The 26,829-nt window shown below is 38.6% G+C and overlaps 2 protein-coding genes across 2 annotated transcripts in view; one reads left to right on the forward strand and one right to left on the reverse strand.

The window, feature by feature from the left end:
• Positions 1-694: 694 nt before the first annotated feature.
• The window catches only part of LOC114242869 (atlastin), a 32,732-nt gene continuing 6,597 nt past the window's right edge, over positions 695-26,829 (forward strand). Inside the window, exons 1-11 of the mRNA XM_089727897.1 lie at positions 695-848; positions 5,191-5,404; positions 6,497-6,640; positions 7,875-8,030; positions 9,515-9,664; positions 10,913-11,048; positions 11,496-11,680; positions 21,229-21,450; positions 22,562-22,810; positions 23,164-23,412; positions 25,827-26,096. Of these exons, the coding sequence (XP_089584023.1) occupies positions 5,198-5,404; positions 6,497-6,640; positions 7,875-8,030; positions 9,515-9,664; positions 10,913-11,048; positions 11,496-11,680; positions 21,229-21,450; positions 22,562-22,810; positions 23,164-23,412; positions 25,827-26,096 (1,968 nt within the window). The 5' untranslated portion in view covers positions 695-848; positions 5,191-5,197. The remainder of the gene's footprint in view (positions 849-5,190; positions 5,405-6,496; positions 6,641-7,874; positions 8,031-9,514; positions 9,665-10,912; positions 11,049-11,495; positions 11,681-21,228; positions 21,451-22,561; positions 22,811-23,163; positions 23,413-25,826; positions 26,097-26,829) is intronic.
• Positions 13,209-14,276, reverse strand: LOC149503021 (uncharacterized). Its single transcript, XM_089727898.1, has one exon. It carries the CDS (start codon positions 14,274-14,276, stop codon positions 13,374-13,376), a length of 903 nt encoding a protein of 300 aa, XP_089584024.1. The 3' UTR covers positions 13,209-13,373.

Genomic DNA, 26,829 nt, shown 5'->3' on the forward strand with positions numbered 1-26,829 from the left:
ATCTAATCTATCTAATACAATTGAGACCTCATGTCTCAAAGTAGGTGATGGGATTCACGCTTTTATTTTAATGCTCAACATCAAGGCGGATGATGCTATTCACTTAATTACGTAATAAATAACTGATGGTAGGACCTCTTATGAGACTGGTGGTAGGACCTCTTGTGAGTCCGCACGGGTAGATATCACCGCCCCGCCTATTTCTGCCGTGAAGCAGTAACGCGTTTAGGTCTGAAGGGTGCGGTAGCCGTTGTAACTATACTGAGACCTTAGAACTTATATTTTAAGGTGGGTGGCGCATTTACGTTGTAGATGTCTATGGGATCCAGTAACCAGTGAAACACCAGGTGAGTTCGTCCACCCATCTAAGCAATAAAAAATAAAATAGTAATTATATATAAATTTGAATGTAGTTGCGACTTACGATACTGGTACAAATACGGATTTAATTTTGAATAGAGGATAAATTTATTGCGGTTTGGTGGGCATGAGCAATTTATTATCAACACGACGACAGTTTGCTAAAAATACTCTAGACTCGCGATAAAATACACCTTCATAAAATAAATGTCGTATGACTTTTTTTTTAAATAACAAATTTGAACTTTATCTAAAAGAGTCAAGGCCAGTTTTTCTGTCCAGGATGTTAGGGCTACAAGCGCTTCATTTTGTTTCAAATACAGTAAGGAATCAGTACAAACTTTCAGTGTCAACTGAGTGCTTGTGTTGGAATTAATGTTTATTTAGATTAATATATTAATTTGTAAAATTGTTTTGCGTTGTTAAAATTAAACGATTATATGTTTAAAGTGATTTAAGAATTAATAGTTAACTGCCATATTCAACGGGTGAGCATATATTTTGCGTGTTATTAAAATTAATTGTTCTTTTTTAATTTAACTTTTGATGTGAAACATCTATAGCCGTACGTAAAACCGATTTCTGGCAAGGCGACGCATGCCGTGGCGACGCGTCGCCACGCTATATGATGGTATATATATACAGTCTATATGCAGTAGTGTGTACGGTGTGGCGACGCGTCGCCATGCGCAATCGACTGTGCGATTCTCTCCCACTCGATCCATCGTTAAGCCATCTCTCTCGCTACACTGAGCTCGGATACCTATAGTGTATATATACTCCGTAGTGTATACATTGTTGTTTACTACAGTACAATAACCTGTGTTTTACTTGAAAACAAATTATTTTTTCGTAATATTTTATTTTATCATTATGACATATTTAGTTTCTATCACAATCTGTTCTTTTCTGCATATTACTTTTACAAAATAATGTCGATGTTTCACATCTGCCAGGCGTCCCGTGACTGCTCATTTTTTTTGTATGATTACTTGACTTTATATTATGGTTGATTTGTATTTATATTTTTTTATATCACATTTGGCGTTAAGCGGATATCTGAGTCGTTCGATAATGCCGCCCTTGAGACATTACGATGGAAGTCTCAATCTTTCAGGCGTAGTAAATTTTTGGAGAAATTTGAAAAGAAAGATAGAAGATGGTACTGTGATATAGAGGTGATGAGATTGCTACTAAAACCTAAATTAGAGTTAAATTGGCTGAAACATAACCCACCAGCTCATCTGTGTGCTTAGTGCGAGTTTTTTAACGTTCTCGATAGCGTAAAAGTTAGCTCACATTTGTATGGAATGGGATCGTTTGCGTACGTTTGCCGCTAGGGGCGCTGTTCCAACTGCATACAAAATTGGCTTAACTTTTACGCTATCGAGACCGTTAAGAAACTCGCACTAAGCACACAGGTAATAGATGCATTCGCGACGCTACTGCCCTTGAGCTGTTAGATCTCTTCCTAACGCGCTCGGGCAGCTGTTAGCAAATCCCACGCCTCCTAGCTGAAACCTCGCTGACCCCCCTGTCCTGGTGAAACTAGCAAGGCATCCGGGTCACCAGTAATCCCTGCCTCCCAAAACAAACACGCATATCCACTACTTTTTTAGCTTGGACATGATTACTTGAAAAAATGTATGTCGAGAATGGACGTCAATGAATGAACTCATGGACGTCCGTCGTTAATATTCCGAGTGTAAATAGATTATACGTTATCAGAGAAAAACGTGTAAACGATAAAAAAAAAATCGATTTTATCAATTTAAACATTTACCACGCTATCAGCGGTGATATTATTAAGCGTATCGTCTTTCGATAAACTAAACGATTCCTATATTATAAAAAAATCATCTTGATTGAGTTTCTTAATTGTGGAAGTATTTATTTTGTAGGAAGAGCTTAGATTATTTTTGGAGATTTGTTTCGACACGTACGGCATTATTATTTTTTCCTACCTAATCTAGTGACCTTGAGGGGTCATACTAGATTCATCGAGCGCGTAGGTGAGCTCTCGGGGTTCTAACCTGGAGGTGTTGCTAATACCAGCCCTAGTAAGAGCAGTGCTTCGCAGAATCTACCACCGGTTCGGAAACGCGACCCACTGAGAAGATCCGGCGAGAAACTCAATGGGTTAGGGCATTTTATAATTGAGGTTTTTTTTTACTAGTATATTATTATTGCTTAGATGGGTGGACGAGCTCACAGCCCACCTGGTGTGAAGTGGTTATTGGAGTCCATAGACATGGACAACGTAAATGCGCCACCCACCTTGAGATATAAGTTCTAAGATCTCAGTAAGTATAGTTACAACGGCTGCCCCACCCTTCAAACCGAAACGCATTACTGCTTCACGGCAGAAATGGCAGAGCGGTGGTACCTACCCGTGCGGACTCAGAAGAGGTCCTACCACCAGTAATGAGTGGTCTGAATTAATTAGTTCAAAATCGATAGGTGTGTAACGCAGGCCATTATAACCAAATTTCTGAATTTTTCAAATTTTGTTGAAGAATTATATTGTAAGGTCACTCTTGAAATGCGAGGCATTCATTATCTTCACCTGGTTGGTCTGATTGTATATCGTATTAATGGCTTACTAAGCGGTTAGTGACCGTAATATTATCTTATTATTATTAATATGTGACTTACTGAAGTGATTGAAATTTTAAAATTGTCGAACTGAAATATGTTAGTGTCGGCTGATGTGTTTACAGTTCACAACGCATTACCTCCTAATATAAATTTTTAATGTATAATGAACTATTTGAAAAAGTTTTATTTAAAAAAAAATTGTACGTTACATCTCTAAATGATGTATAGCGGAAGATAACTTTAAGGGTACGAAGTATCATCACTATCTATCACTAATGAACGTGATTTCGTTTTTGAAGGTCATTAGCCACCGATTTGGTGCCACGAGCCACGTATAATTTTCATTTGTCAATACAACTAAAAACGACCTTATATATGCTAAAATTGTATGCACCGATAGGAATTGAAAAACTCAAAGGCTTATACACGATATACAGCTAATGTACTGCATATTATTATTATTCTTATTTTATTGCTTTGGTGGGTGGACGAGCTCACAGTCCACCTGGTGTTTAGTGGTTACTGGAGGTTACGACGTAAATGCGCCACCCACCTTGAGATATAAGTTCTAAGGTCTCAGTATAGTTGCAACGGCTGTTCCACCCTGTTTTGTAGTCGTCGTGGCCTAACGGATAAGACGTCCGGTGCATTCGTGTTGAGCGATGCACCGGTGTTCGAATCCCGCAGGCGGGTACCAATTTTTCAAATGAAATACGTACTCAACAAATGTTCACGATTGACTTCCACGGTGAAGGAATAACATCGTGTAATAAAAATGAAACCCGCAAAATTATAATTTGCGTAATTACTGGTGGTAGGACCTCTTGTGAGTCCGCGCGGGTGGGTACCACCACCCTGCCTATTTCTGCCGTGAAGCAGTAATGCGTTTCGGTTTGAAGGGTGGGGCAGCCGTCGTTACTATACTTGAGACCTTAGAACTTGTATCTCAAGGTGGGTGGCGCATTTACGTTGTGGATGTCTATGGGCTCCAGTAACCACTTAACATCAGGTGGGCTGTGAGCTCGTCCACCCATCTAAGCAATAAAAAAAAAAAAAAAAAAAACCCTTCAAACCGAAACGCATTAATGCTTCACGGCAGAAATGGCAGGGTGGTGGTACCTACCTACCCGCGCGGACTCACAAGAGGTCCTACCACCAGTAATATTATACAGTCTGTTAGTATTCTGGAGCTCAAATAGGAATAGACTAATATAATATACTGAATAATAAGTAAAACACTAATCAACAGAACACACCTCTATAAAAATCATGCTCTACGGGTCTTTCGTTCAAAATTTACTATTTTATTTGCTTTAATAGACAGTCGAATTACTAGTAGACAACTACTCGGTCTATTTCTAACGCGAAGCTGTAATGTATTCCGATTTCAAGGATGGCACAATCGTTGTACTCTAGAACTGAGACTTAGAACTCATGTATTAAAGTGGGAGGCGGCATTTACGTTTTTATATTTTTATTTTTTTGTTGTTGCTTAAGTTAAGTGATTAGCGGAGCCCATAGACATCTACAACATAAATGCCACCACCCACCTTGAGATAAGAGTTCTATAGTTACAACGGGTGCCCCACCCTTCAAACCGAAACGCATTACTGCTTCACGGCACAAATAGACAGGATGGTGGTGCCTACCCGTGCGGAATCACATGAGGCCCTACTAGTAATTACGTTTGATATTTATTATACGATGTTATTCCTTCACTTCGGAAGTCAATCGTGAACATTTGTTAAGCACGTATTTATAAAAAAAAATTGGTACTTGCCAACGGGATTCGAACACTAGTGCATCGCTAGATGCGAATGCACTGGACGTCTTATCTTTTAGGCCACGACGACTCGTGTACTTTAAAGAACTGAGATTTGGAACTCATGTATCAAAGTGGGTGGCGGCATTTACGTTGTTGATGCCTATGGGCTCTGGGAATCATTAAGCATCAAGTGAGCCGTGGTCTCGTTTAATCGTCTCAGCAATAAATAAAAAAATAGATACCAAGATTTGTAGATGTAGATAGATTGTAGATAGGCGAATTAAATTGCCATATTAATTTCATTATTACTTTATTGTTTTTATTTATACATATAAATTTCTAAACCAAACCTAAAGTCAATTCGATTTCATACTTAGTGATGCATGTAATAATACTCGTTAGGTGGTAATCTTGGAAAATCTTGAAAGGCTTTAGCGAATATTCTCATAATCTTCAAACATTTTCAGCGAAGTCATGAGCAGTCTCGGTGAAGCCAAAGGGGTGGAGGTGGTGAAGGTGACCGACGACCACACGTATCAGCTGAATGAAGATGCATTACGGATGATCCTACTGCGAGATGAGGTCAAGGACCTTCCTGTGGTCGTAGTCAGCGTCGCTGGCGTCTACCGCGGTGGAAAGTCCTTCTTGCTGGACTTCTTCCTCAGATACCTAAAAGCGCCCGTAAGATTATTACCAGCTGAAAGATGAACTTAAATTAAGGCTTAAGTTCTGTCGGAAACTATTACTAGACCATGACCGAGCTTGGCTCGGTTTTTTTTGATAACGCCATCTTGTTGTGTCTTTAAAGCGGTTAGTTGCCCTCAATTAAGAAAAATAGTATTATTATTCGCCAATAGATGTCGGGAAGAGTTGATTAATGAAAACACGAATAAAACAACATTTTCTGAAAATAAATCGTAGCGAGATCGATTTATCGCCCCCGAAATCCCCTGTATACTAAATTTTATGAAAATCGTTGTAGCCGTTTCCGAGATTCAGATTATATATATATATATATTAATATACCAGAATTGCTCGTTTAAAGGTATAAGATTACTCCAACATCCAAAAGGTGCGTTGCAAATGACCGTTTTAAATTCAGTGTAGATATTTATTGAGAATAATTGCATTAAATAGTGGCGTTTCATCATATTATCATTTTATTCAGTAGTCAGAACCACCACTACTATCATTAAAGAAGCCCTCGTACGCCTGCAACAGATTACACTGACAGATGACTGACATTATTACTTCCTTGACGTAATTAAATTGAAACATTTACCGTGTGAACATTCATAAGATTTATTTATTTCTAGATATGTAACTTTGTTAATAAATAATATCTATATAAACCGAGTTCAAATGTTGATAAGCTATCGCTACAAATTCTTAGCGCGGAACTGCGTCAGACACTAAAATAAATTATCTGAAATACATCCTAAGCGCGTTCAAAAGTTGTATAAATTCAAAAATTATATATTGTCTCTGTTAAATTTTGTGAGACGTTTTACTGCTGTTAACTGCTGTGACAATATAAAAAATTAATTAAGGTAAAGAACTAGGATAGAAGCCTCAAATGTGTTGCAATTGGATGCGAGTGATTCATGTCAGAAATAGGCATGATGTGCTTATGCCTAAACATTAGTAATTGCAGCTGCTGAGGTTACTGTTCTTATTATCAAAACGTATAGTGGATTTCTAGGAAAATATGAGCTTTGAGTTCCGCATTTCATTATATTATTATTTTATTCTCAATGAACATTTTTATTTCAGCCCTCGTCTCGTGATAGTGCTGCGTGGCTGGGCCAGGAAGACGAGCCGCTGACGGGATTCATTTGGCGGGCTGGTTGCGACCGTCAGACAACTGGTATCGTTCTATGGTCGGAACCGATTGTTACCAGATTCAACGATCAAAAGGTTTGTTTACCAGGCCATACCATGCCATACCATGCCATACCATGCCATACCATGCCATACCATGCCATACCATGCCATACCATGCCAAACCATGCCAAACCATGCCATACCATACCATACCATGCCCTACCATGCCAGAACATGCCCTACCATGCCATACCATGCCATAGCATGCCATACCATGCCATAGCATGCCATACCATGCCATAGCATGCCATACCATGCCATACCATGCCATACCATGCCATAGCATGCCATACCATGCCATACCATGCCATACCATGCCATAGCATGCCATACCATACCATACCATACCATACCATACCATACCATACCATACCATACCATACCATACCATACCACACCATACCACACCATACCATACCATACCATACCATACCACATCATACCACATCATACCACACCATACCACACCATACCATACCATACCATACCATACCATACCATACCATACCATACCATACCATACCATACCATACCATACCATACCATACCATACCATACCATACCATACCATACCATACCATACCATACCATACCATACCATACCATACCATACCATACCATACCATACCATACCATACCATACCATACCATACCATACCATACCATACCATACCATACCATACCATACCATACCATACCATACCATACCATACCATACCATACCATACCATGCCGTGCCATACCATGCCATGCCATGCCATGCCGTGCCATACCATGCCATACCATGCCATGCCGTGCCGAGCCATACCATGCCATGCCGTGCCGAGCCATGTCATGCTATGCCGAACCATGCCATGCTATGCCATGCCATGCCATGCCGTGCCATACCATGCCATACCATGCCATGCCGTGCCGAGCCATACCATGCCATGCCGTGCCGAGCCATGTCATGCTATGCCGAACCATGCCATGCTATGCCATGCCATAATATGCCCCACCCCAAACCGAAACGCATTACTGCTTCACGGCACTAATAGGCAGGGTGGTGGTGCTTACCCGTGCGGAATCACAAGAGGTCCTACCAACCGTTTTACGCAAATTATAATTTTGGGGGTTTGATTTTTACTACACGATGTTATTTCTTCAACTTGGAAGTCAGACTTGCCCATGGACAAGTCGGAGAATTCGTGGTACAGTACTTTGTGCAATAGCATGTGGATGGCTTTTTGGAGAAAATTAATTTAAATTAGTTAATGATTATTATCAGGTGGCTGTAGTGTTGATGGACACCCAGGGCACGTTTGACAACAGCAGCACGGTTCGCGACAGTTCAACTATCTTCGCACTTTCCACGTTACTCTCCTCGATTCAAATCTACAACCTCAAAGAGAACATCAAAGAAGACGACCTACAGCATTTACACGTGAGTGATAAATTCCAAAAGTCGCCAACACATTTTTAATATTCCAATAAATTTTCTTATAATGCCCGAAATGTAGATTTTCAGGTGGTTTATACAACAGTATACTGAACAGTAAACATTACTGATACAAACGGAGAACCAATTTGAATCGGCCTGCCGTTGGTGAAATGGAAATGCCGGCTTTGCGCCTCTGTCGACGCATGATCATGGAGTCGAAAACTTGTTAGTCTTCGAAAAACGAATATCGATCGAATATCGAATAAACGAAAATCGAATAATAAATAATAATAATAAAATAATAATAATAATAATTACCTTTAAAAGGCAGAATTATTCCGGAGTTCGATGTCAGTTGAAACAGTTTCAAATTACTAGAATTTAGGGGGAGCGTCAGGTGGAAAATTTTGATTATAATAAATAGAGATACGAAGGAAAAATAAGACCCAGTTAATACTGGTGATATGATGATATATCATGGAAGATAAACGCCTCGATTGAATGTGAATGTGAACTGATAATATATTATTGAACTGATATTATTTTTAACAATATGATCATCTGTTGCATTGTGGTAATTCTGCGTGGACTGTATTTATTGTTTTAAGATATTGATTTTACCTTTATATGACAAATTAAAGACTTGATTTAAGAGGAATATAAAATTTATGCTCTTGCCGGTTGGATTTGAAAGAGAGTTGGTGTCATGGCGGACGTCGCTTTGACGTTCAGAAATTGAACATCGTCCTTTTTGTTGACGTCAATTTCAAGGAACATGATAGCATTTTGTAGACCGATTAGGATGTGCTGCTCCTGCATGGTGAATGGGCGATTCAAGAATTCCAAAGGAACATGCCCATCACTTCGGTAGCGTTGACAAAAAAGCAAAAATAGCTTGCTTGACCTAGTTTAGCAACAACCATGGAGAGACAATCAGATCCATATTACTACAGTGTTACTGCCACAACAGATCAATAGAGCCCCTAGTTATGATGTACCCGGAATAAAACGTAAAATAACAACAAATAGAAGTTTAAAACAACTAGTGGTCGCCCGGTAGTCGAAATTCGATTATAATTATTAATTTAAATTATAAGTTTGAACATTATTATGGTTCTAATGTCAAATACTATATCATACATTTATAATCACAGATTTCGCTAAGGCTACACTATAGACAAATAATATTAAAGAAGTCAATATTAATCTAGTCTCAACTTGACCACAGGCTTTAACAATAAATAAAATAGTATAAATGCGTGTGTGTGTATCAAATACATGTTAGTGTATGTAATGTTTTCTTTATTGGTTTAATGTATCTTTTATGCATTATTAAAAAAAATATTAGCATTGTGCACTTCTTCTCTATATTTTCTATAAGTGTGGGAAATTTCATACTCCTTCGTCCGCGCGATTTTCGTAAAAAGGGATACAAAGTTTTTGCTTCACGTATTAATTTAAAACGATAACCAATTTTGATTTTTCAGCTTTTTACGGAATACGGAAGGTTGGCGTGCGATGATGATGATGAGGCAGCGTTCCAAGTTCTAATGTTCTTGGTCCGTGATTGGGCGTACCCTTATCAACACGCGTTTGGCGCGGAAGGAGGCGAAGAATTGCTTATAAAAAGGTTGCAGGTGTGTTAAGGTTATAGGTTTTATTAAACAGACTAGTTATTACTGGTGGTAAGAGGTCTTGTGAGTCCGCGCAGGGCAGCCGTTGTAACTATACTGAGATGAACTTATATCTCAAGGCGGGTGGCGCGGTTACGCTGTAGATGTCTATGGACTCTAGTAACCACTTAACACCAGGTGGGCTGTGAGCTCGTCCATCCATCTAAGCAATAAATAAATAAAACTTATCACTAGCAGTTGGCAGCGATCTGAGCGTCAGATTTCTGTTGTTCATGTGTAATAGTAACTGTTTATCATTATGCGGCGGCCCAAATAACGATCATATGCTTTTAAAAAAAGTGTATCCCACAAGATTAACGATAATTACGGTTCATGCCGTAGGATGTATCTTCAATGAAACAATTTAGAGTCAATAACGGCTGGACTACGACCATTGGTATTGCTGATGTCCATAAGTGATGGCGACCACTCTCTACCGACTAGACCGTATAGCTCGACTGGCTCCAATGACAATAAACACAAATACGAAATCAAATAAAAAATCTAATTACTTTAGATTACACATTGTGCTACGTTTTTTAGTACTTTAATTACATATTTGCATATTTAATGATCCATTTTTAAATCGACGTTCTTTATAATCATAATATTTACCAAAACCCCAAACATAGCCAGCATAAATCTTATACCTTTAAACGAGCAATTCTTGTATATATATAATTTGAATCTCGGAAACGGCTCCAACGATTTTCATAAATTTTAGTATACAGGGGATTTCGGGGGTGATAAATCGATCTAGGTACGATTTATTTTCAGAAAATGTTGTTTTATTCGTGTTTACAATAATCAACTCTTCCCGACATCTATAGGCGAATAATAATACTATTTTTCTTAATTGAGGGCAACTAACCGCTTTAAAGACACAACAAGATGGCGTTATCAAAAAAAAAACCAACAAAGCTCGGTCATCATCTAGTGTTCTTTATGTGCCAAAAAATTGTTTGTATATAATGGAATTGTTAGTAATTTTTAGATTAATTTAAGTGTACGTGCCACTAAAGGCCTTAACCAAATTACATGGCCTATGGTCACATGGTATACGGGGATAGGAAAGAGGTCTTAATTATAATTTAAAATAGCCTTTACTTCTTTCAAAATACCGCCAAACATTTTGTGGACACGTTAAACCGGACACTTTTTACCTGTTCTTCGTTCATCGTGAATTTTATTGTAAAACTATTTTGTTCGCAGATCACAAACAATCAGCACGCGGAGTTGAGGGAATTACGAGAGCGAATCCGTTCTTGTTTCAAATCGGTCTCCTGTTTCCTGATGCCTCACCCGGGGTTCGTGGTTTCGGAGCAAAACTTTAATGGACAACTAGCAGGTTACCAATAAATTTATTTAATTAGAGGAAATAGATTACTGCTTCATCCTTTTGCCGTGAAACCTTGTTCACCCTTTTAGATCAAATCACGTTAGGCGACAATAGTCTGTTTTAGAATAGCACCGCCTCATTTCTTCCAGTGAGTTGGTCCTCAACGGAAGCTGAGCAATAGCGTTTTCTGAATTTTTTACCTGTATATTGCCATTTCGTTTACTAATCCTAGGATGGATGCCACTATTGTGCCTATTCCGTCTCGATGGAGTTTTGCATTCCCGCCCAAATGTGATACAGTTATATAGTATAAAATATAGCTGAGAATACGATTTCATATCTCATTGTTTGTGGTCCGTGAACCACGTAATACCAGTAGTAGCTTTCTTTGTACATTAAAGACAGTAAAAAAGTTAATATTGCCAGATTCCAGTAAAATTACAATAAACATTTCAGATATTCGTATTGAGTTCAAAGAAGCGCTTCGAGATCTGGTACCATCGATGTTCGGATCTAGGAATTTGGTGCCGAAGAAAATCAATGGTCACCAAATCAAAACTCGGGACCTGTTTGATTTCTTTAAGACTTACGTGAACATCTACAACAGCGAGGAGCTGCCTACTCCGGTTACCATTTTGAAGGTAATGCACGAATAAAACAATGAACTTCTTTTATCTTCTTCTAAATTGTCTACCAAAAAAAGCGAATACTTTTTACAAGACGGTGTCTAAATAAAGAAGTCACTCCCTTTGAAATATAAAACCGATATCATATTTATGATATTTTTTTATTTACAATTGAAGAGAGAGAGTTCGATCTTATATTTCAAGGTGGGTAGTATTCACTTTTTGACGTCTGTAAGCTCTAGTAACAACTTAAGTTGTCAATAGTAGATTTTTTTTTTTTTTTTTCCTACCTAAGCTGAGAGCCTTGAGAGGCTATGTCAGCGTAACCTTAACTTTAGTAGGTGAGCTCACGGGGCTCGACCTGACGATGTTGCTAACACGAACCCTAGCAAGAGCCGTGCTTCGCAGAATCTACCACCGGATCGGAAACGCGACCCACTGAGAAGATCCGGCGAGAAACTCAGTGGGCTGTGTCTGAGAGTTAATTTACTCGTCGAGCCCTTCGTCGCAAGCGACGGGTTCGACGAGAACGGTGACCGGTGCTTGAAGTACCTAAAAGCACCGTTAGTGGATCGGGAGGATCCGAGATGACGTGTTTGGGGCGACGTCGACTGCTTTCCATTCTGTCCGCAGGATCGGGAATGTAGTTACCGGCGGCCACGATGAGAGGGTTCTCGTGTCGTGCCGCTTTATCGAAGTGGCGCATGGACGCCGACTGCAGATACTTACTGATGGACTCTAAGTCCAGGTCGTCATGGAGGTCGACGTTCCTGATGAACCACGGGGCTCCGACGGCTATCCTGCAAAAACGGGATTGAATGACTTGGAATGATTTCAAGTGTATGCGGGCCGCGTGAGCGAACACTACACTTGCATAGGTCATGACGGGGCGTATGCAAGTTTTGTAGAGTGTCACCTTATTTCTAAGGGACATTTTACTTCGCCTACATATCATCGGGTAGAGACGTCCTAGAATGAAGGCGGCACGATCGCGTACCGTCTTGATGTGGGGGCGGAATGTCATCCTATTGTCGAGGGTGACGCCTAAATATTTGACCTTCGGGGCCCACGGTATGGGCTGGTCGAACATCGTGATCGGGCGAACGGCGGGGGCGGGGGTATTGACGCGCCTAGTCGGGAGGGGGATGCTCAGCGTGGTGTTCGGAGGGCGACCCCTTTTGAAGAGCACCGCTGTGCTTTTCGTGGGGTTGACAATAGTAGATGAGCCGTGGAGCCCTTAAGTACCCTGCCCTCTGCGGGACGCCCTGCCGGCGTCTCTATCGATCCCCGAATCGTACACCGAAGGCGGTTCGAAACACCTGGAGGACTTACAGGATACGGACCAGATCCTTATTCCAGCCCCCAACTTTACTAGTTGTAGGGTGCGATGTGAGTTTGTTAGTTAAAGATAATGTTACTTAAAAATGTTTATTGTTAAAATATAGATAAATTAAATTAAATGTTAATGTTATGAATGCACCCGGGTGACGCGGTTGTTGATCGTGCACTGACGAATTGTGGAAATGAAGTTAACGAAGTCACGCGAATTATGCTGACAAAGGTGTTCGGTAATATATCACCGAACATATTCCGGGGCAACAAAATAGAGTATACTTTAATGAAATAATTGTTAGTAAATAGATGATTACGGCTTACAAGAGGATGAAAGACAAACAAAAATTAAATTAAAATGTTAGTATAATAAAATTTAAGAACTTAGGGTCCATATAGGTTTTCTTGGTATTGGAGAGCACGCTTTGTTTGACACTTTGGCATAAATGTTCACATCACCAGGCGAAGGGTCCACCACAGAAGGTCGCGCACTAAACCCTGCCTTAGCACTATTTACATTTTCACATTCACTATACTGTTGAAGCTCGATGCCGTCAGAGATGATCGCCCGGTTCGCACTCAACCGTCGTCGTCGCCAGAGTAGCACGCCGGTAGCCAGCACTCCTACGATGACAATGATGTATGTTATCACATACTGATGAATATCGTGAGATGTTAATGAAGTCTCCAATACTGGCGGGGAGTTTTCTAGATCTTCAATACGCACGTGTAGTTTCTGGAGAGCGTTCTGCAAATCTTTAGACTCGCTGACATTCAGGTTCTCAGTGTTGAGAAGAGAGCTGTTTATGATATTATTTATGGGATCTATTATTGGAACGTAAATGTTAGACTGAATCTCCAGCTTATTGTTGTTTGTTTTAGGGATATGAAGTGTATAATCTGATCCCTTTATGAGGCAACCTGGCTCTAGATACAGACGACCAGTGTTATTCAACTGTTTCAAGGCAATATGTTCTCCGCACATGACCTTTACTTCGCAGGTGCCACAGCAGTGATATAAATATAAAGAGGGATGAGTTAGTGCTATTATTTTGGTTTCACAATTAGAATACTTTAATTTGCATACGTTGCTATTAAGTTTAATCTTACAAAACTTAGTCTCTGGTCGTAAATGAAGAATCGGCGTTCTAAGCTTGCAATAGTAAGCTTCTTCTTGTTGATTACAGGATAAGACTTCTTCGGTGGTGAGTTCAAGAAAGGAATCTCTTTTCAAGTCGGTAGCAATGTATTCGTATGCCGGAACTACTTCAATAGTCATATTTCCGCTTTGATGAGGAATAGAATGTACTTTATAAAGTTTGAATCGATCTTGATAAATGAGTGGAAATGTTATCTCGAATAAGAAATATTGTAGAGTAATACGAGCCTTTATGTTTAATAGAGGATACAAATTCTTAATATTCTGCGGTTCTACGGGAAGAATTGTGTCTTCCGGTAAATATCCGGGGATAATGTTTAGTTCCTTTTGAAGTTGTTCTGGAGTAAGTAAAATATTCCAAACGTATGAGGCAACCAAGAATATGATTAACGAGCAGTATCAGCGACTAGTAGAACAAGTAGGCATTCTTCAAGAAGGGGAGGAAGCTGGTGCCCGTTCCCGGACGCCAGCAGGAGCGAAGTCAAAACAAATAAATGAAGAAACAAGAACCAGTGGGCAAAGCCAACAGGTTGAACAAATGAAAAGAAGCCAAGGCACAAACAGTAAATTGGATGATTTCTTAAAAAGACAATATGCTAATTTTAAAGCCTTTATACGAACAACATCAAACATAGACGTAGATTTGATTGCTGATAAATGGGAATTTGAAGACTCTTTAAAAACACTACACGAACGATGGGCTGCTATCGATAGCCTTCACTGGGAAATCGAATCCGAGATGGACGGAGAAAATGAAACATACGCCGCTATGTACGATAGATACGAGAAGAAATTTAATACTCTCAAGAAAACATTGAACACAAAGATGTGGTCGGTAGCTCATAGATCGAATGCTACTCCACAATTGGAAATACCTGTCTTCAGCGGAAATTATAATCAGTGGGTTTCTTTCAAAGATTTATTCACGGAAGCTGTTCACAACAATCCATCTCTATCTAAGAGCCAAAAAATGCAACACCTGAAAAGTAAATTAAGAGGAGATGCTGAAAAGCTCATACAACACCTTCAAATAAGTAGCGATAATTATTTGGTATGTTGGGATATTTTAAATCATCGATACGACAACAAAAAGTTAATCTTCTCATCTCACATAAACATTTTGTTGGGACTCCCAAGTATGCAACAACAATCCTTACAACAAATTAAACGAATGCATGATACCACTCAGGAATGCCTTAATGCCATAAAAAACTTAGGGGTTAATATAACATCATGGGACCCTATAATCGTTCATATACTAGGTCAAAAGTTAGACTCCGAGACCTACACGGATTATATACAATCGTTGAAGAACTCCAGAGAACTACCAATTTTGAAAGAATTTCTGGAATTTTTGGAAACAAAATTTTTTAGTCTTGAAGCATCGCGTCGAAAACAAGAAATAGTACCTCAGAGGCCTCTAAATCAAACAAATTATCCTCAGGCATTTTCTAACATTCGAAAAAATAATTACAATCCATTCAACAAATCAAACAATTTTATTAAACAAAGTGATGGAAATAGACCGATTGCGAAATCAATGCATGTGTCGTATTTCAAATGTCCACTGTGCAATAAACAACATGGACTTTATAATTGCAAGAATTACTTATTGATGAATGACGAACAGAAACTCAAAACTGCAAACAAATTGAAACTTTGTATCAATTGTCTTTTTAGTCATAATGGAAATCCATGCACTTCAACATTAACTTGTCGGAAATGCTTAGCTCCGCATAACACTATATTACACGAAGCATTTACGAAATACATGAACTTGTCAGCTCCGGTGTCAACTGAACAAAACATTGCGAAACAACGCATAACACGAAATGAGAATGTTTCAAAAACCTCTAATGCTTCGCTAAATGAGAGTTCAGAAGTTTTATTAGCTACTGCTTTAGTAAAGGTGAAAGCAGCTGATGGAACCTATTACAACATGCGAGCTTTGTTAGATCAAGGCTCGCAAATATCTTTGATAACTGAAGCAGCAGCCCAAACATTGGGATTAAAGCGTCAAAGATGCAAAGGGGTGATATTTGGTGTAGGCCAAAACGAAAACAGCTGCAAAGGAAAGGTAATCATAGAATGCTCTTCAATTAACAATGACTTCAATTTCAAACTAGAGGCACTCATTATGAACAATTTAATAAAAAGTTTACCAAACAAAACATTTTCTAAGCCAGCGTGGTCATATTTGAATAATATCAATTTAGCTGATCCCGAGTTTTACAAGAGTCGGCCAGTCGATCTACTGCTCGGTGCGGATATCTACGCTAACATTATTCTGGGAGGAGTGATTAAAGGAGAAACCTTACAACAACCCATGGCTCAACAATCACAGTTAGGATGGTTTTTATGCGGAAGTATTAAAACTTATCATTGTAATGTGGCTCTCAATAACGTGGAAGATATACATAAATTTTGGGAGGTGGAAGAAATCAACGAATCGCCGAATATTTCAGTAGAAGATCAGGAATGTATAGACTTTTACTGCTCAACAACAAAACGCATCGAAAATGGTCGATATGAAGTGAGATTGCCTCTAAAGCAAGATTTAAAACATAATTTAGGTAAATCGAAACCAATGGCGATTGCTCAACTCAAAAATTTAGAACATAAGTTTAATAAACAGAAGGATTTGGCACTAAAATATAAAACATTTATGTACGAATATGCTAAATTAGGACATATGATCCCAGAAAACAACAAAACCATAAAACAAGAATGCTATATGCCTCATCACGGTATTTTACGTGAAGAATCTTCATCATCAAGCTTAAGAGTCGTGTTCAATGGGTCAGCTTCAACATCTTCTAAATGGAGTTTAAATGACATTATGCATAAAGGACCTAATCTACAAAAGAATTTACAGGTTCTCTTATTACAATGGAGACAGTTTCCGTATGCATTTACCGCTGACATTGAGAAAATGTATCGACAAATTTTAATAAATAGCGATGATCAACAACTTCAGAAAATCGTATGGAGACAGTCACCAAAACAACCGATACAGTCATTCCAACTAACAACAGTCACTTACGGAACAAAAGCAGCACCCTTTCTAGCAATGATGACGTTAAAGCAACTGGCATTAGATGAACGAGACAAATATCCGGAAGCAGCAACAGTTTTAGAAGGATCCTTTTACATGGACGACCTTCTCCACGGGTGCTATTCTATAGAGAAAGGTAAAAAATTGATATCAGATTTAAAGGAGCTCTTGAAGTCGGGCGGATTTAATCTCAGAAAATGGTCATCAAACAAACATCAACTTCTCGAACAAACACAAGAATGTAACGATAAAACAATTTTTTACTTTAAGGCGGACGACACTTCGAAAACCTTAGGCTTACGTTGGAATCCGAAAGAAGATCACTTTACCTTTAAATGCAACTTCTTGAAGTCTACAACAAAACTTACCAAACGGAATTTACTATCAGAAATATCTAAATTGTTTGATCCACTCGGCTGGTTAACACCGCTTTCAACAAAACTAAAATTACTATTCCAAAGACTATGGAAGAAAGATCTGATGTGGGACGATTTAGTGCCTGAAGATGTTCATATTGAGTGGTCAAGATTGACGACAGACATCGATAACATCAACAATTGTACCATACTCAGGTGGATCTCATCAGAAGAGAATAATATTATTGAATTACATGGATTCTGTGATGCGTCCACTGCTGCCTACGCTTGTGTGGTGTACGCTCGGTCTAAAAATCTACAGAACATAACGCTTCTAGCAGCTAAGTCGAAGCTCGTACCCCATAAGAAAGCCTTAACATTACCACGGATTGAACTTTGTGGGGCTCATTTACTTTCTAAGCTCATTAAACTCATCAAAGCAAGTTTAAATTGTCGATTGGAGCTCTACTGCTGGTGTGATTCGATGGTCGTTTTAGGTTGGCTGAATGGAGAGCCAAACCGTTGGAAATCGTTCGTTGCTAATAGAGTTACTGCTATAACATCCATAATTCCAGCTGAAACCTGGAGATACGTAAAATCAAGCGAGAACCCCGCTGACGCGGCAAGCCGAGGACTTACTGGCGATCAGTTGGTAAACCATGCTTTATGGTGGAACGGACCGTCATGGCTAAAAACATTTAAAAGGGAACAGGAACAATTAATATATAAAACAGAAGAAGAAACAAAAAACAAGAAGTTAGTACACGTTTTACAACATGAAAACAAACAATATGTTATAGATTATTTATTACAACAATTTAGCACATTTCAAAAAATTGTTCGCGTATTAGCATGGATACGAAGAGCATTGACACCTATTGTGCAGCGTAAACAATTACCGTCGTACCTAACTTTACAAGAACTGCGCAATGCCAAATCAGCTATTATAAAACATATTCAAAGAACGGAATTTAGGTCCGATATAGAAAAACTAAGCAAGAATGAACAAGTTGCGTCGAACAGTAAATTATTAAATTTAAAACCGTTCATCGATCAAGACGGTGTCCTACGTGTTGGAGGTCGACTAAAGAACGCGAACATGAGTGCTGAAATGAAACATCCCAAAATAATTCCTAACAAAGGCCGTTTAGCCGAATTATTGATAAACGAAGCACATGAGCTAACATTTCACGGAGGGCCTCGACTTACCTTAACAACACTCAGACAACAATACTGGATAACTAGTGGATACAATACAACCAAAAAACAGTTAAGGAATTGTGTAACATGTCGTAGATATGATACAAAGAAGTTGTACCAGCTAATGGGTGATCTTCCTGCGGCTAGAGTCAATCAGGCTGCGCCATTCTACCATACTGGGGTAGATTATACTGGTTTTGTCGATGTCAAGATCAACAAAGGAAGAGGTGTGAAAACAACCAAAGGATACATCGTCGTATACGTTTGCTTGGTTACCAAAATGTAGGGTGCGATGTGAGTTTGTTAGTTAAAGATAATGTTACTTAAAAATGTTTATTGTTAAAATATAGATAAATTAAATTAAATGTTAATGTTATGAATGCACCCGGGTGACGCGGTTGTTGATCGTGCACTGACGAATTGTGGAAATGAAGTTAACGAAGTCACGCGAATTATGCTGACAAAGGTGTTCGGTAATATATCACCGAACACTAGTAGTACCAATAATTAAGAATTTTTAATAATTATAATTAAGAATAATTAAGACATTAAGTCCGCTAATGTATGCAAACGCATTGAGTATAGTAAATAAACATAAAATACTTCGTGATCATTACTCATATTACTTAACAAGAAACGGTTTTTATATAATTAATTTAATATTTTTTTTCGCAGCAGACGCTGGTAGGTATTTATTATTTACGGGGCTTATCCAAGTAAATAATAAGAAATAAATATTTTTACTTTCCGTTCGTTGAGTTTTCTTCTATTTCTAAAAACTTTTTAATTAAATTATAATTATTCTTATTATTATTATTATTATTAACTGTACTGAGTAACTAAACTGAGACCTTAGAACTTATATCTCGAGGTGGGTGGCGCATTTACGTTGTAGATGTCTATGGGCTCCAGTAACCACTTAACATCAGGTGGGCTGTGAGCTCGTCCATCCATCTAAGCAATAATTTTTTTTTTATTGCCCTTGTAGGCAGACGAGCATACGGCCCACCTGATGGTGAGTGGTTACCGTCGCCCATGGACTTCAGCAATGCCAGGAGCAGAGCCAAGCCGCTGCCTACACCAAGCCGCGGCCTACATATACCTAGTCAGGTCATAAATTCTGTCACATGTTTAATGCAAAATAATTGAAACAAGTTTATTCATTATGTAACCATTCATATACCAAAACGAACTTAACAAAACATAGATTCTTATGACATTAAAGTTTATTCAAAGTGACCTCCGTGATTTTGAATACAGGCCTTCAATCTGCGCGGCCAGTCGTCTATCGCAGCACGAACGAGGTCCATGTCAATATCGGCGGCTGCCTTAATCAAGGATGTCTTGAGTGACTCCAAATTGGGATGAGGCTTTGAGCACGCCTTTTCCTCCAAGTGTTACCATATCTTGTAATCTAACGGATTCAAATCTGGACTGGAGGAGGGCCAGTCTTCGTGCCGGATGAAGTCGATTTCACTCGCCGCCAGCCAGTCTTGTGTGCTCTTCGCTCTATGAGCTGGCGCCGAATCTTGTTGGAATACCCAGTGCCTGTTATTGAACATGGTATGAGAAACAGGTTCCACAAGGTTCGTCAGGACTGTATTTTGATATACAACTGCATTCGTTTTTACACCTTTCTCACAAAAATGTACCTCTGTTAAGCCCCAATAAGAAACTCCCAACCATACCATGAGCGAGGATGGAAAATGACCTCGTTGGACACGCGGAATACGGTTGCGCGCTTCTTCACTACTGTGTGCGTACACCTTATCATTTTGTTTGTTGTAACTCTCTTCTACGGTAAAAAATTTTTCATCCGAAAAAAGAATTTCCCGATATTTTTTTCCCGCGTACCGCTTCAACAAAGCGCGGCATCTCTTCTGTCTCAGGTCCATTAGACGAGCATTCAAACGATGTCCTGTTTTTCTTCGATATGCCCGAAGCCCTAAGTCTTCATTTAACACTCTTTTCACCGTGGTTCTGCTTAACCCCATCTGAAGGGCCAACAGTTTCTGCTTACGTTTGGGATTTCTTTGAATTCGCGCCTTCACAGCTTTTATCACTGCTGGAGTCCTAACAGACCGAGGGCGACCACTTCTTGACCTGTCATCTACACTGGAGTCTTCATTGTATCGATTGATGGTACGATAAACGAATCTTTTGGTTATATTCAAATTTTACAGTATGTTAAAAATTTGAATTGGCGCGTAACCGCAACGATGCAACGCAATAACTGCAACACGGTCTTCTTTAAGCGTCCACTCCATATTTAAAAATGAGTAAAATTCTAAAAGTATACATTTTTATTTTCATGAACAATTCGAAATTCGAATTCAATAAACTTTTTTGTGGCCAGCATTCTAAAAGAAAAGTTTTTACTGTGTGACAATACTTATGACCTGACTAGTTATATAATATTTAGCATTGTAACGATTTTATTAACGAAATAATTGTGTTACAGGCAACATCTGAGGTGGCATTGATATCAGCGATCAGGGATGCAAGGGAACAGTATGAAAAACGTATGGAAATGAACGCCGGTGCCAAACAGCCTAGTGTACCTGACAACGAGCTTAAAGATCAACACAAGAGAACCGTTCTTATTATTCGTCAATCGTTTGAGAGTAAAAAGAGGATTGGTTCACAAAAGGACGCCAAAGAGCATATCGAAAAGCTGATTACGGTCTGAGTCTTCAATTTTAAATTAAAATTTGATTATCATCGAGATAACATTCCTATGATTAAACAATGAAGACATAATTATTACGAGATTTAAAAAAAAATAACTTCAGAAGCGGACATATTATTATGTAGTTCAGAGAAAGATCTTGAAATTATAACAAATTAAAATGTTTTCCACTCTTTTAACGTGTTGACAACTTTTTTGTGACTTTATACATAACTAGCGACCCGCCCTCGCTTCGCTTCGGAAACATTAAAACATACATGAAACAAAAAAAAAAAAAAAAAAATATAAAAAAAGTAGCCTATGTTCATCAGGGACAATGTCGGCTTCTAATGGAAAAAGAATTTTTCAAATCGGTCCAGTAGTTTCGGAGCCTATTCGAAACAAACAAACAAACAAACAAATCTTTCCTCTTTATAATATTAGTATAGACGAGCCGTACTCGTCCGCATCGCTGGGCATTTAAAATTAACATTATTATTTATTGTCGTTATTATTAGGGAATCCAACACTCATATAAATATTAGCCTATCCATTAAGTACATGTATTTTCTACATGGATACCAAGTTTCCAGTCAATCGGATGCATGGTTCAGAAGTTATAACGGAACATCCGTAAAAACCACTACAGAGTTATATATTAGTATAGATTATACGCTTGTGGAATAGAAGTCGCGTATAGTAAAATTGATTTTAATATTATAACTAGCTGACCCGGCAGTATTCGTTGTGCCTCAACCTAAGCTTTTGTATAAAATAAACTTAAAAAAAACAAAAGGAATCCGTCCGACGGGGGACACATCAAAGGAAAAACAAAATTGTTTGTTTCTGTATAATTTCGAGCATTTTCACCTTTTTTATTCACCTTTTAAACCTTCTCTGGACTTCCACGAATAATTCAAGACCAAAATTAGCCAAATCGGTCCAGCCGTTCTCGAGTTTTAGTGAGACTAACGATCAGCAATTCATTTTTATATATAGGTATATAGATTATTAAGTTGGTGAAACAAATCACGTTTTAACTTGCGTGTTAAGGAAAATGCGTTGGCGTGACTAAGAATTTTTTTTTTACCGACATACTTAAGAAATATGTATAATGTTTTTTTAGGAATTAGAAGCACGCTTACAGCATTACTTGACATTGAACAAAGCGAAACTTCAGAAAGCCGTGGTTGACGCGAAACAAGCTTACGATGACGCAGTTCAGAAGGTGACTAAGGGAGAGCCTCTCTGTCTGCACCCCTTAGACTTGGATTCACTCCACAACAAGGCAGTGGACGCGGCGGCAGATTTATTCGATAACAACAGAAGAACTCCCGATAAGGAAAGCGACCCTGAAAGGATTTCGTTAATGAAGGTATTTAATATCATTCTATTATTTCCGAATGAATAGTTAGCTTAGAAAAAGTCATATATCTTTTTTACATTTACCTTTATGCGGATTAGAACGAAGCCAGCGAAGATTAAAGATTAATTCGGCAGCGTATATATGTATGTATTATATAAATGTGGTTTTATTGCTTAGATTTGTGGAACCTTAAACTATATAATAGAGATAAAAACCTCATTTCTCGAGGCTGGTGTTGATGTAGTGGACATGTAGATGGATTTGGTCTACTGGTAACGACTTCGTACCATCTGAGCCGTGAGCTCAGCACACATTAAAAATAATTAAACAATGCAATTAATAATGCTCCTTTTAATTTCTAGCATCTGGAAGGTAATATCAAAGATTTGCGATTGAAAAACGATTATAACAATAAAGTCTTCATGAGCGAGGCCCGAAAGGTATATGAGACATTAATGCAGAAGCACGTTTGCATGGGATCGTGTGTCTCTGACGAATTATTGCAGAATTGCCACAGAAATGCATTGAAGAAGGCCATTGAAATCTTGAAATCGCATCGCAACATCCCCACAAACCATAGCGAAGATAAATTCATCAGTTCTCTACAAGAGGTTTGGTTTTTTATTCTTACGAGATTTCCTACGTGATTTAATGTAATTTGCTTTCATTGCTTAGATACGTGGACGAGCGCATGGCCCACATGGTCTTGGAGCCCATAGACATTAATAGCGTAAGTGCCGCTGCCGTCGTCGTGGCCTAAAGGATAAGACGTCCGGTGCATTCGTATCGAGCGATGCACCGGTTTTCGAATCCCGCAGGCGTGTACTAATTTTTCTAAAGAAACACGTACTTAACAAATGTTCTCGATTGACTTCCACGGTGAAGGAATAACATCGTGTAATAAAAATTAAACCCGCAAAATTATAATTTGTGTAATTATTGGTGGTAGGACCTCTTGTGAGTCCGCACGGGTATCACCACCAAGGTGGGTGGTGGCATTTACGTTGTAGATGTATATGGGCTCCGATAACCACTTAACACCAGGTGGGCTGTGAGCTCGTCCACCTACCTATACAATAAAAAAAATAGCTTGAGACATGAGTTCTAAGTCTCAGTTTTTACAGTACAACGGCTGCTCCGCCTTTCAAACCGAAGTGGATTACTGCTATGCGGTACAAATAGGCAGGGTGGTGGTGCCTACCCGTGCGAGCTCATAAGACGACTTACCATCAGTTTTTTCGTTGTCATTTTTGAGCCGAGAATTGAAACTAAAATTTGTTATCAGATTTACTTCAGCTATTGCGGAGATTCTTCTTCTTCGTTTTTCCCTCACTGCTGAGGATCGCGACTACACGTGACTCTCCTTCATAGCGTTCGGTCCTGGGTGGCATGGAGCGCTTGTTATATATAGACTACCACAGACCATTTTCTGAACCAGATCTGACCATCTGGTCTCAGCGCGCTTGACCTCTATGCGACCCGCAATTATGAGCTTCTCTAATTTATGTCTGGGAGACCGCACATCAGTATCCGAAGAAGCTCATAACACGTTCTTGGGAGATGGCAGAGAGCCTTTTTTATGTTTAGCTCTATTAAGATGGACTCGTTAGTTCTTATGGCAGTCCATGGTATACGGAGCATCCTCCGTCACACCCACATTTCAAAGATCTTGATCTTTTTGCTATCGCGGCTTTTTATGCATTTCTGTTGCGCTTATTGCGGAGTTTACCATGCACAAATACAATGAAAAACATTCCAATGTTTTATTATAATGATAATGGTTATCTATATCTATACTTCTATACTAATATTATAAAGAGGAAAGATTTGTTTGTTTGTTTGTTTCGAATAGGCTCCGAAACTACTGGACCGATTTGAAAAATTATTTTTCCATTAGAAGCCGACATTGTCCCTGATGAACATAGGCTACTTTTTTTATTATTTTTTTTATTTTATTTTTTTGGTTTCATGTGTGTTTTAATGTTTCCGAAGCGAAGCGAGGGCGGGTCGCTAGTTATCTATATATTAATACGTGAAGCAAAAACTTTGTATCCGTTTTTAAGAAAATTGATTCTTGACGTCTGTTGTCAAATTGAGAATAGAATATGGTTTGTCTTTCTTAATATTTTTTATAGTGTAGTCTTGGCGAAATTTGTGATTATAGAAGTATAAAATACAATCATAATAGTGTACAAACTTACAATTCCAATTAATTATAGTCGAATTTCGACTACTGCGGGACATCTAGTAATCTTTATAAGGCCTTTATAAGCTTTAAACGGCCGTCTGGTGTAGTGGTAAGTGACATGGTCACTACACAAGGGGGTCGCGGGTTCGAATCCCGCCAAGGGAAGATATTTGTATGATAAATATAAATGTCTTTTCCAGGGTTATGGATGTGTATTAAATATATGTATGTGTATAATAAAAATATTACATTTATTTCCGTTATCTGGTACCTCTAACACAAGTTCTTTACGAACTCATCACGGGACCAGTTAACGTGGCGTGATTGTTAATAAATATTTAAATTATATTATATTTATTTAAGTTCTAAATGAATAATGTACCTTTCAGGTATTTGAAATTAAATTCGACTGTGTAGCTTAAACTAGACGCGCTGGTGAATCTGCAGTGTCTATGTAATTTACATAATTACATTAGTGTATAGAAATTGCATACATAATATGTAATTTACAAAAATACATATACAAAATAAATAAAAATCAAAATACAGACAAACGAAAGATATCAACTGTCGGGTTTCAATCTATACTAATAATATATAAATCTACAGCGGGTTTTAGGGATGTTCCGTTATAACTACTGAACCATGCATCCGATTGACTTGAAACTTGGCATCCGTGTAGAAAATACATGTACTTAATGGATAGGCTAATATTTATATAAGTGATGGACTCCCTAATAATAATGGCAATAAATAATAATTTTAATTTTAAATGCCCAGCGAAGCGGGCGAGTACGGCTAGTAAACAATACATGCGTTAATTTTTATCATTCGCAGAGCATTGTAGAAGAATTCCAGAAGTTTCGTTCAGCGAACAACAACGCCAATAAGATTGCGATCCAAGCGGCAGTGTACTCTTACAACAATCACATGACTTCAGCCTGGGGACCGCCTTCCAGCTGCTTCCATCCCCAAGACCTAACGAAAATCCACGAGACTAATAAAGCATTGGCCCTGACTGAATTCCATAACAGCAGAAATACGACGGTTGATGAAGATGGTGATGATGATGATGTCGGTGATGTCAATAAACAAAAACTCGTTGAGGTTCGTCGGTAGTCAAAATACAGATTAGAGTAAAGTTTTGCGCTACTGGGTTGAGATTGAAGGTGGGTGGACGAGCTCACAGCCCGCCTGGTGTTAAGTGGCTACTGGAGCCCATAGACATCTACGACGTAAATGCGCCACCCACCTTGAAATATAAGTTCTAAGGTCTCAAATATAGTCACAGCGGCTGCCTCACCCTTCAAACCGAAACGCATTACTGCTTCACGGCAGAAATAGGCGGAGTGGTGGTACCTACCCGGGCGGACGCACAAGAGGTCCTACCATTTAATTACAATTAATTTAATTACACAAGTCACGAAAGATTAATATATTTCGTGATTTGTGTAATTAAATATATGCAGTATATAAACGGATCCTCAGGGTGGCGGCGACAATTGAGGCAATTTACATCCACACGAAATATTATATTCTCTTTAGTACACGTTACGGTGGGTAGAATACGAATGCAATCGAGATATGCTAACCGCCGGTATTTATACAATCATCTTGACCTATTTAAATACAAACTTAGTAGGTAATATTAAACATTGTTCATCTTAATTATTCTGCTGATTATTTACGTACAATTATTATTTAATAATATCGAATTATGTAACATAAATAGCATTAAGGCTTGTTGCGCCGTAAGGTATATTGCGCCGGAAGCTGTCAAGCGGAAGGCGCCAATAAAATATTATAAGTATAAAGAAATATGAATGAACTATTTACTTGA

The sequence above is a fragment of the Bombyx mandarina genome, chromosome 05, assembly GCF_030267445.1.
Source record: "Bombyx mandarina strain Sakado chromosome 05, ASM3026744v2".
Classification (NCBI taxonomy): Eukaryota; Metazoa; Arthropoda; class Insecta; order Lepidoptera; family Bombycidae; genus Bombyx; species Bombyx mandarina.